Source organism: Parasteatoda tepidariorum, chromosome 7, assembly GCF_043381705.1.
Source record: "Parasteatoda tepidariorum isolate YZ-2023 chromosome 7, CAS_Ptep_4.0, whole genome shotgun sequence".
Lineage (NCBI taxonomy): Eukaryota > Metazoa > Arthropoda > Arachnida > Araneae > Theridiidae > Parasteatoda > Parasteatoda tepidariorum.
Genome location: NC_092210.1, coordinates 85,464,604 through 85,476,849, shown reverse-complemented (window position 1 = coordinate 85,476,849; position 12,246 = coordinate 85,464,604). Strand labels below are relative to the sequence as shown.

General features: G+C 31.0%; 1 protein-coding gene across 1 annotated transcript in view; it reads left to right on the top strand.

The window, feature by feature from the left end:
- LOC107449487 (nephrin) overlaps positions 1 to 12,246 on the top strand; it is an 89,766-nt gene that overhangs the window by 51,241 nt on the left and 26,279 nt on the right. The window contains exon 3 of the mRNA XM_071183835.1: positions 1,340 to 1,639. Within this exon, the coding sequence (XP_071039936.1) occupies positions 1,340 to 1,639 (300 nt within the window). The remainder of the gene's footprint in view (positions 1 to 1,339; positions 1,640 to 12,246) is intronic.

The following is a 12,246-nucleotide window of genomic DNA, read 5'->3' as shown; positions in this document are numbered from 1 at the left end:
CGAAATCCAATAAAAAAGCTAAACTTTCTCTTCTTTATCTTTAAACGAAGTAAAAATGTTGGAAGATACAAAATATGTGCTACACTTCTAGTTTCCACCGCATGTAGATTTTTATTCCATTGAGTCTTTAGTAATAATAATTAAACGATTCCATTTGAGCTTTCCATATGATGCTATTAAACATATAATACAATAAAAAGATTGCATACAATGCTATTTCGTAATTAAAATATTTTTTCACAAAATATACCCACATGTTTCTGAATCTAATACAGTAATTTAAACACTGTTATTTTTCAACTGAACAAATTGGATTCATGCCTTCGTTTTACTTAAATTCTGAGTCAGACTTAGGCTTGATTTAGAGGTAGGGCAGCTCCAAAGAGAAGGGCACATTGATCAGAGATCTAATGTAACCAAACCCAAATTCATGAATAACAATAAAGCTTTATTGCTAAAATAAAGTTTAGCAAACATCTGACTGGAGTGTCTTGCAGTTCTCAAGCTTTAATGTAATATTGCCCTAAATGCTCAATTCTTAGAGCAGAAAAGACCTCGCAATCACAAAGTATAAGTCGTGAAGTCTCCTCCTCAAGATGACAACCTCGACAAAGAGAATCAGATTCAATACCCATTATGCATAGGTGTCTCTTGAGGGTTTAGTATCCAGTGAAAAGACCAATGATCTTCCTCAAACTGTTCCTGTTTAGCTTAAGAAGCGCTTTTTGACGGGAGGCTCTTTTTTGTAGGACAGACACGATTTAGCTCTTTAGCTTTTCTCAGACTATCCGAGTTGCGCATTGCTTCGTCAGCCATCTCATTTCCAAGAATGCCCATATGCCCAGGTACCCAATGTAGGCATACCTTCTTATGTGTACAGAGGTAACAGATCATTAATATTTCCAGTTTCATTTAACATTCTTAATAAAATTGTGTAAACTATTCCATTGGAACTTTTCATATGATGCTATTAACCATATGATACTATTAAAATATTCCATACAATGCTATTACGTAATTAAATAATATTTTTACTAAACATGCCCACGTGTTTCTGAAAACTAATTTAGCAATTTAAACGCTGTTAAGTTTTAATTAAATTTATTGAAATTGTGTGTTCTTTAAATTAATTTCTGAGCTAATTATTTTAAATACATTTCAAACTTGCCAATTAGTGTCAGAAAGGCTATTGTTTATATTTTTAATGAGATTCATGAATTATATTATTCAAATATTTTTCACCAGCGGTTTTCATCTTTTGTTAAGAATAGATTCTGTTGCATTTTTTCTTATTTCAATTGGAACATATCATCTTGAATTTATACGTTTTTTATTTCAGTAATGCCCTTGGAATCTAAAATACTTGGCTCCCGTATTATTTTGATGGCAGGAGAAGAGCATGAATTTGTATGCGAAACGAGAGGCTCAAGACAGAAAGCTCTTACATCTTGGTGGCTAGAAAGCCATAAAATTGGAATTGGCACCAGCGAAGTTACAAGAGAGAATGGGAATGTCACTCTCAGTACCCTCATATTCACCCCAAGTCCTACAGACAACGGTAAAAGGTTGATTTGTAAATCCGCCAATCCTTCTTTACCAAAAGCAACAATAGAGGATGAAAAAATACTCCGCGTCCAATGTAAGTAACTTTGTTCTTATGATATACGAGTTTTCACCTTCTTCTTTATATCACTTTTCTTACAATTGTTGAAATAAGTTTGAAAGTCATTTTTTTTTGTCCAGGTTTAAAATTGATTTGGGGTCGCTTTTTCTTTGAATTTAATAAAAAAAAACAGTTCTAAGGGATAGAGTTGATTAAATAAATTATTAAACCCATTATCACTTTTAAAGCAAATAAAAGGAGCAGTAGCAAAAGATCCACTAAAAAAATATTGGTGTATTGTTAGCATAATAAAATACATTTTTAAGTACAAAAATTTAATTATCGTGCAAAAATTACATCGAACATAAAATTGACAAAATAATTACTGTTTAAACGAAAACTATCATTACTAAAAATGTGATCATTATTTAAAAAATCTATTTTTGCAATGAAGACATAAATTAAGTCTAATGTGCCTTAAATCATTTGTTGTCAGTAAGAAAACAAAAAAAAAATATTAATTTAAAAATGAATTATATCAGGGAAAAATATAAATAAAAAATGTAATTACATGCGATAAAAATGTGATATTTGCACTTAAGAATTTTAGTTTACCTAAACGCCGAAAATGGTGGCAACTATACATCAAAATTTTTTGCAGTGTAAGGAAATGATAAAAGAAACGTTTAAAGAGGAAAGATAGTTTCCAAAACTTAAACGTTTAATTTAACGTGTTTCATTTCTCATTTATTTTCAAACACTTCTTAAGAAATAACAAATATAATAATAGGAAAAAAAAAGATAAAAGGAATATAGACAACTAACTAAATTTATGTAATTTTAAGGAGGGCATTGAAATTTTTTTCCCTCGTGGTTCAGTTTTTTTCAAGCATTGAAAGTAGTAAAAACTTAATTCGAATGAGAACGTAAAAAACAGGATATTTCAAAAGTTAGTTTTCAAGTAGTTTTAGAATGAGAGCAAAAATGCGAGTTTCGAAAAATGTTCGACCTCGAAAGTAATGAACAACAGCTTGCATCAGACAATTCATCTATAGAAAACAGTATTAATATTAAAGTGCATTAATCAAACAATGCATGAAAAAATTAATTAATTATTATTTTATAGCTTGCATGCAATTTCTCTTTAAACTGCTTTTTAATGTATTACAATAACACTCCGGTAGCTTCAAATAGAACTTAGAAACCACTAAAAGATTCCATAATGAGTCTACATTATTTAATTTAAACATTTCCTTCTGCCCTTTTGATAATAATTTTACTAATTAAATAATTATTACAATTAATTATTGATTTATGTCATATGTAAAACGTCAACGTCTTTTAAAGAAAAGTGTACGTCTTTTGAAATATATTTTTTTTAGTCTAGTAATACTCTAGCAAGGCTAACAGTTTGATTACCATCTTATTTAATATTATTTGACTGTTTTATTTGAATAAGGTAAAAAACAAAAAAAAACATTTAAATAAATTTTTATTTAACCTTTTTTTCTGAGAAATTCTGGTGTACTCTAGAGCAACTTTTCGTTTCTTTCAAAAATTCAAACAACACAGTTATACATTATTATATCGCATAACTTCTTTTAAAAATAACTAAAAATAACAACTAATAATAATAACTTTTTCCCAAGTGAATATTTTAATTGAATTTTTTGCAAGTCTAAATTTGTTATAACGCAAATTATCGTTGGAGACATTAAGCGTAGCTCAATTGTTTGATTTACACTAGCATTTTTGGAAATCGGTATCTAAAATGTTTTTATATTTGAAGAAAATTTTATTTTATTTATTTCTGTTTAAATGTACCCGAGCAACTCAGATGTAAAACCAGCTAAGTGTTATTCATTAAAAGAAATATACGAAATCTATTTGCAACAAAACCGAATCACAATGTATGTTTAAAATAATATGCTTCATAAATATTGAATGATTTAACTCCTGTAAATCGAGCGTTTAAATGAGTGTCTAATTTTGCAATTATTCTACCTAGTACACTTTACAATTGGTAATTTAAATTATTTAATCATTATTATCGAAATATTTCTTTTCTCGCACCGAAAAAAAAGTATATTGTCAATTTTACTAGAAGGTGGTAAAATTTACAATTTTTTCTGTATCTATGGGAAGTTTGGTAATTTTTATCGCAGTTCTTAGCAAATAAATTAGTAAAATTAACAAAGAAAATATTGTTTTACAGTATGAGTCAATACCGGAACGATCGATATATTTTTATACCACCATTGCTGTCATTTTGATCGCAATAAGGAAATTGAGCATTGTATATTTGATTTTTAGTTTAAATGTCATGATAAAACCTAATAAAAAGTCATATAAAATAATCTAAACATTCTGCAGTATTTTTAATGGTATTATTTTTAATATATAAGAAATTGTCGACATTAATAGAAGAATAATAATATCATAAAACAGTTGCATACCAATGGTAACATTCGCACGTGACTAGAAATTAAGTTACTAACGAAAATTTCTTAACACTTTCCACGAATGGGCTTTTTTCTTGTTTGTTGTGGGTCGAAAGAACATTAATGACGTTTATTACTTACAATTTCAGAAAAGTCAGGCGGCAAACGAGTAGTTTCCTTGTAGAAAAATCTGACAATCTCGCATCGTTGATAAAGTTCAAAATAATAGACTTTTAATAATAGAGACGTCAAAATAGAGATACTAATTGCACGCTTTAAAATAAATTCGGGTAAATTGGGAAAATAAGCAAAATTTAAAGTTGCAAAACTAAAATTGGCAATATTTCAGAAGTCGCTTATCTCTTTTCTAATCTCGGCTATTTGATGAAATTTTCAAAACATTTACGCTTTCAAGGTAGATTATGTTAACATTTTCACAACTACTTATAATATTCAAGATTAGTTTGTTTACATTGAAATTTAATAATAGTTTTCGAATCCTGTTCCTTAATCTTATACTGAATAAATTTGTACGGGCGAAATTTCAACGGTAAACGCTGTTTATTGAATTTAATTAGTTTTAGCTGCTATAAAATAAAATTAGAATTTTTCACAAAAATATATTTTTCACGAAAAATGGGGGGCATTAGTTATTTCAAAGCTGATTGCAAAATCAGATCTCGATATAATTTGCCTGTAAACATTCGAAGAATGTGTGAGCAATTATGAGGGATTACAAAAGAACAGTGAGCAGTAGGGATATTTTCTTTGCAAAAAAAAATTTTATGCTTCGATATAGTCAGACGTGTACCTGAATAAAATAAAGATAAGGGATGGAAGGGAAGCAGTGGGACATATCCAAGTAATACATTCAAATCTCTATGTTGGTCTTTTTGACCGCAATGGTCCTTCTAGGTAAATCGTCATTTTATGCTCTCAAAATATGCTTTTGAAGGTCTCAAAAAGTTAGTAAATATCACGAAAATCAAGCAATCTGGTATAATTATTTTAGGATGTGGCAATGTTGCTATGTTGTACATGTCTTTGTATGAAGCTGACAGAAGTTGTACTGACTTTTCTCGTATAAATTACTGACGTCAATTTGCTACTTACTTCTTCTTTCAGTTATCCGATAGCTGTTGATAAATAAACACCCTGGTCGTGTATTTTGTTAAGTTTGATTAATAAATGGTTTTATCAAGAGAAATTTTATTCATTTTAAACCAGAAACACTTAACAAAAACATAAGCTAATTTAAATAGTGTATTTAATTTTCACTATTATTGAAGCTTAATAACTTTTCTTACAAAATTAACTAGATTTTGAATAGAACTTTTCTTTTTTAATTGTTGTAATTCGTATTTTCGCAATCTATTTTGTATTTATAAAAGTTTTCCTTCTTAATTTTTGTGTTAAGGGCTAGAATAATGGAAGAGGAAAACGTAAAATTGAATGACGAAAATTCAGTGCTTATTAAAATGATGGTTTAAGAAGGGAAAATTCTGCTGATGCAAATAAGACTCCATCTTTTCGGAATTATAGACCAGAACTATTGTTTGCTCAACTTGAATCCCAGTTCACGTTAGCTAATATTTCTGTTGATTCTACCACATTTTATTACGTCGTTTTAGTTTTGGGTCATTTTAGCCTCAGGATTTAACTTGCGCATTTGATATTGTACCCAACAAACCTGTTTGTGATGCTTATGATAAGATGAAATCTAGAGAAATTTCTCAAAATTCTGATTCTGGATCGTTGCGTTAAAAAAAATTGTTTTCAGGTATTGAGTTAGGCGACAAAAAGAAAAACCCTAAAAATTTCCTTATGAAATGCAAAATATAGCATCGGATAAAATTTCATTTGAGGTTTTAAAAAAATTATGGTTGGTAAGAAAGGATAACAGACAAATTTTATCTAAAATGGTTAAGAGTATTTTTGAAATTTCTAATGAGGATGCGCTAGCTTTTGCAGAACTTGCTAACTTGTTGTCAATGCGGAAAAGTGCGTTTTTGGTGTGAGAGCAAGTGGCGAGAACTTCAAATATTTGGCATTTTTTTCGCGTTAGTTCCAGAGCTGAGCAGCGTTATAGTGCGCATGATAGAGAATTATTAGCTATTTGCGCGTTTATTCGTCATCTTTCTTACTTATTGAAAGGGTGCTAATTTCCCATGATTACCGATCATAAACTTCAAAAAAGCACGAGTAATGTTCTCCTAGTTAAATTCAGCATCTTGGTCGGATTGTACAGTTTTCAACGGATGTGTGATACATATCAGGTTTACTTTACGTAGTAGCTGATAGTTTATCAAGGGTATCGTGGAGTGATAAGCCATGTCCAATCGATTATAAACAGTTCGCTAAAGCTCAATTAACAGATAAGGAAATTCTTGGTTTTGACATTTGCAGTAAATCATTGAAATAACATTTTTTCAAAGTTCCAGGGCATGGATACAGAACTTTTCTGCGACGTATCGAACGGTAAATGGCGTCCATACGTTCCTCCTGAATTTCGTCTTAGAGTCTTTGAGACGACGCTTGTTATAAATCGTTTTCAATCTTGTCACATTCTGGTGTGAAAGCAACAGTTAAGTTGAGTGGGGAGCATTTTATGTGGCTAAACTACAAGAAAGAATATCCTTTACCTCGTCAAAGATTCAATCATGTCCATATCGACTGTCCATTCGATCATGTACATATCGACAACATCTCTTTCTCGCTGCTATAGTTATAGTTAACATGAATGATAATTTTTTCCCGATGGCCTGAAGTTATATACCTACAGGACATAAAGCAAAGATAGTTGCTTTATGTCCTGTAGGAATATGAACTAGAATTATGATTTTTTTCACCATAAATTTTTTTTACCCTACGGTATTATATTTTTTACAGAATTTCTTGCTCCGTGTGCAGTTTTGCTATTTACAAAAAAAAATTTCTATTGGCATGCAGATTGATAGAGTGTATGAGATAACACTATTTTATGTTTTTGTTACGTTTTCTTTCTACATCTGAAACATAAAATACTTTTCTTAAAGCAGAAAATGCATATATTTACCAATATCAAATTTTCAAAATTTAGTTCACTTAAGCATTTAAAGGTAGAAATGTTTTTTGCCATTTAAATGTCTTCATTGCATAGCTTAACTTTAGTATTTTTTTCTTATTTGCAGAAATTGCCACGTATTTTCCATGAATTTTTTTATTTAAAAAAGGAAATATAACGTAGCTTTCAGTTTTCCTCTGAGACATTTAAATACGCGAAATACGAATACACTTCCTGCTTAAATCTTACATTTTATGAAATTTATATTAGCGTTTATGTATTTCATCTGTGAGATGCATTTTGATTACGATGGAATTTATTAGATATATAATTACGATTCTGCACTTACACACATAGATATGTGCAATATCATAATAAAGGAAAAAATATGCAATTTATTCCAGTCGAAATATTTTTTAAACATTTAATATTTTTCCCACTTGGGTAAAGGCATGCAACATATTCATCGATGAAATATTTATACTATACTTTAATTTAATTCTACCAGTAATATGAAAGTAAACTTATTTTCCCTTTCAAATATGTATATTAGGGATCAAATATTGAGCTTTATATCAAAAGGGAGAAAGGAAATACTGGAAATATCTGTATAAGATCACAACATATTACAAAAATTAGTTTTTTCTACAAAATATTTATATCAAGTATAATTAGTTAACTTCACTGATCATATAAAAGCACAAAATATGTATCCCTTCAAAATATCTATTTTCGATCACTCACAACTAAGCCAATTCAGATCGTAGCATGAAATATGTTTCGGTCTGAAATGTTTATATTACGTATCTCCTTAATATTTAATTTTATTTTGCTTAGGCAGATAAATATGTAAAATAAGTTTCTTTAGCATATTTGTAGCATATTTACATTTCTAAAACATGCACATATTAGAAGAATAAAATTAGTTTACGAAATCTCTATATTAGACTTTTGATGTTTTATTTAATTTATTTGAAAATATAAAATATTACATATTATAAGTGAGATATCTATTTGAAAACTTTAGAATGAATGTGAATGATAAAATATGATCTTCTTTAATATTTATATTACATCTTTGGACTTAAGTATAAGTTTTCAATAGAGTCGGCAGATTAATTTCTCTGAAAATACATGGAGGTGAATAAAAAATTGAATTTTTTTTTCTTTTTCTCAAATTGCGGGATTTAGAAATCCTTTAGAATAGCGAACTGTTATCTCTACCTTTACAGACAGTATTTTGCAAGCTAAACACCCGTATGAAATGCTTAAAGAAGAAAGCAGCGAACCTTTAAATCGATTTTCCATAACACCTCGAATCGAGTTTGCCACGCGAAATAGAAGAAAGATCTATTTTCATTCCATTTCTTTTAAAAACTCGGTCACGAAGCTCCACAGCTTCTATTGATTGTTATCGCCAGTGGCAATAACACAGATCAAAGCAGCTTTCTTTTATGGAACAACGCAGGAAGCTCCCTTCTGCGAATGACTTGAAATCTAAAATATTTATCCAGTTTGAGAAGAAACAAAAAATAATTCATATTTACGTATACATTGTTGCGGTTGAAAGCATTATCGTGTTCGTTATTTATTTGATTTCATCCTTGGAAGATTTACAGACACTGGAAAAAGTTGTCAACAATTCCTTCTTTTTTAGATGTTTGAATAAAAAGAGAAGGGAAAAAAATGAGCCCATTTCGAACACTGTGTGCAGCATCGTTTTCGATATTTCTTTTCAAATCTGAATATGTCTGAAAACAAAAATAATGTGACTTTTTCTCTTATTTAAAATAAAATAGTATGAATAGAAAATAATATTTATAAATTTATCGACATATGCAATGTTTATACAGAATTACATGCTTTAACTCACTTAATACTTTTATATATTTATCTAATTCCCAACTAAACAATAAAATGAAGATCGTACCATATGCATGTGTGAAAAAGATAAATACTTCTGCGTAAGTTGATAAACAGTTAAATCTAAACACACACAAGCATAAATATGCATATGATTATGTACTTTAAATAATAAAAGTATTATACTAACATCGATGACTCGGGAAGGAGTTAAATAGCTGCTCAGAGAACGCCAAGCATTACAAGCATTTAATGCAAGTTACAAGCTTCTTTTATTAAATGGATTTGCATATTTGTACTATTTAAGAATCTAATAAGTTTTATGGATTACGTTTACTTTCATTGTGTGGTAACCTTTTCCATGGGGATTTAATGAGGTTTTACAAATACATTAACGGTGTAAAAACATTTTTAAATCATATTATTTACGCAGATAAACTAAATTTTTCTCACCACGAATTTGTAATGATCTAAACAAATTTAAATAACATTTTAATATAATATACATTTGCATATTAAATAATTTATAAATGAAGTTCATCAAGATGCACAAAGATAAGGCCGGTAAACTGAGTAATTTACAACTATCCGCATAATTATAGAATGTCGGCGTAGCTTCTAATTTTCAGAAAAATTTCTTCATTAATCTGGTAAACTTACTTTAGCTGTTTTTTTCTTCTTCTTGCAACTGCAACTTTGTTTTTGATTCTAAAAATGTTTTCAGCAATTTATCATTGACTTCTCATTTAACTTAGTTCAATTTTTATTATTTGAAAATTTGCATTTAAAGCACGGAAAAAAATTTATTTTCTGCTATGTGTTTATATATTACTTGCGTTAGTTCTTTGCTTGGTCAGCCGAAAAGTTCCTTTTTTTTAATGAAAAGGAAAATTAATCTTTTTTTTTTAATAAAAGTAAAGCATAAATTACAGGACCCCATTTTTAAAGGCAAATAGCAACCATACGAGCGAAAAGTAACGAAAACTATTCTATACTAACTCTATGTAAACAATTTTTCTTTTGACACCAAATACCTTGGAAGATTTATATAGCGAAGCTGTTGGTTCAATTTGAAAGATCATGCTTGAAACTATAGAAATGGTGACATTTTTAACCATGCAAGTTTTGCGTGGACCAAAAGGAGAATAGGACAGTTAAAAGTTGATTTAATTCTTCGATAGCACTATAATTAAAAGAAGAAAAAATTTAACATAAATATTGCAATCCTAAAAGATGATTTCAAAATTTCTGGACACCATTTTTATAAGCTTGCAAGCATGATCATTCAGATTATGTCAACAGTTAGGGCATGCAAGATCTTTAAAACATTTGTTGCTAAAAAAAATATTGTTTTCATAGCTTTTTTCATTATTTTGATTAATTCTTGTACATCAGTTTTGTACATTAAAAGTATTTTAGTATTATAGTGTTCCGCTTGTAGTTTAAACAATTTATGACTACTATTTGACTGAACCTGGAAATGTTGTTGTTGTTCTATTGCCTGCTTGCCATGCCGGAAAGCTTGCTTGGAAAACTAAGTGAAGTTTAAGGTAGATGGTACTTTTCCTGCTTATCAGTAACGTCATCTATGGCCAAGAAAGCAACTTTATCCACACACACACGCTACTATCCGTTTTAGAAGTCGAGCCCATTCTTGCATCCATTCATTAATCCACAGATCGTAATTTTGACCCAAACCAGTGAACGATCAGTCTTCAATTCTGTACCCCCAGTGGTTTTGGTTTGTTGGGGGAACTTGGAGGACCTGGGCTCGAAAAACCGCCCGTACGCACGTCCTCGGATGTCAAAACTTTCCCGCGGACAACGAATTTCTCGAATCCGACGTCCGCGCGGACGGCTATTTTCCCGTTAATGATCGTGATACATTTTCAATTTTTGTTATTTATACAAGAGTCTAGCTCCTCACTTCTAAAATGATCCTCTAATATACAAATCCCGTACAGCAACATACTGCGCATGGTGGATTGATGTTTTTTCCGTCTGGGAGTACTGCAGCAGTTGAAAGGGACTTTTCAGCAATGAACTTACAAAAAAACACATTACGTAAGCGTTAAACGCAATTATGAACATCCACCTAAATGGAAAACCCATTTCAGATTTCTGTGCAGAAACCTCTGTAAATCATAGACTTGATTGTGGAACTGGCAAACGTCATATTTGATTCATTTAAAAAACGCAATACCCTCGGATAAATTGACATTCCAGATAACTTGACCTNACAAAGAGAGGAAAACCACAAAAAACTTCAACGGCTAACTCGACGGCATCCGTCTACCACTGAGCATATTTTACATCAGCACTGTGATCGGTGCGAGTCAAATGCCGAATTCGTTTCGAAAAGCCACCTCTGGGATTCGAACCTGGATCACCTATCTGGAGAGCGAGTGCTCTATCCCCCCACCCACTGCGGCTTATACTACTAATATTTTATTTCATGACCGACGTTTAACAGCCTACCCAATTTAGGGTTTACGACTACTAATGTTTAACTCCGTAGCCTTGTCATTTTGGACCCAATCCGGAAGACAAGGAAACTCCTGGATCAGTACCCCCAGAGGTTTTGATTTGTAAGGGAACTTGGAGGACTTTGTGATCTTGTCAGATTTAACGTGCGTCAGCCACCGTTTAATACATGGTTATTCTTCGGCCGTTAGGATTCGAACTCTCGTTCTCACAATCACAATTTAAACGTCCTACCGACCAAGCTACGCGGAGACGTGGTGGCTAAGAGGATAGATCGTTCGCCTTCTTATGAGGTTACCTTGTTTCGAATGTCAGCAATGGCTGGTCGATGCGTATTCCGTGCCCGGCATGCGCTGACCACACAGCTGACGTGAAATATCATCAGTGATCATGGCTTGCAGACCTTTTGCCATCAGGCGGCTATCCGTGGGAGGTTTTCGGAGGTTTCCTTTCCATGTAATGCAAATGCTGATTAATTCCATCAAAAAGCTCCTCCATGAACGCAAATTTCTCTCATTACTTGGTCCAGCAGTTCCCTTGTCTTCTGGATTGGGTTCAAAATTCCAAGGCAGTTCAATAGTCGTCGTAAGCACAAAATTTTATTGGCTGTTCAACGATGGTTATAAAATTAAATAAAAACTAGGTTATCCTGGCCCAACTAGAAATTCCAAAGTATTAACATGAATAGCTTATTATTGTTTTGAAGCTTAGCAAAGAGTCGTTAAGAAGGTAAAGAAAACTCCACGTTTGTGGGAAACGGAAGCGTTAGTTATTTCTGCATCAATTTAAACATCATGCAAAGAAAAAAAAAA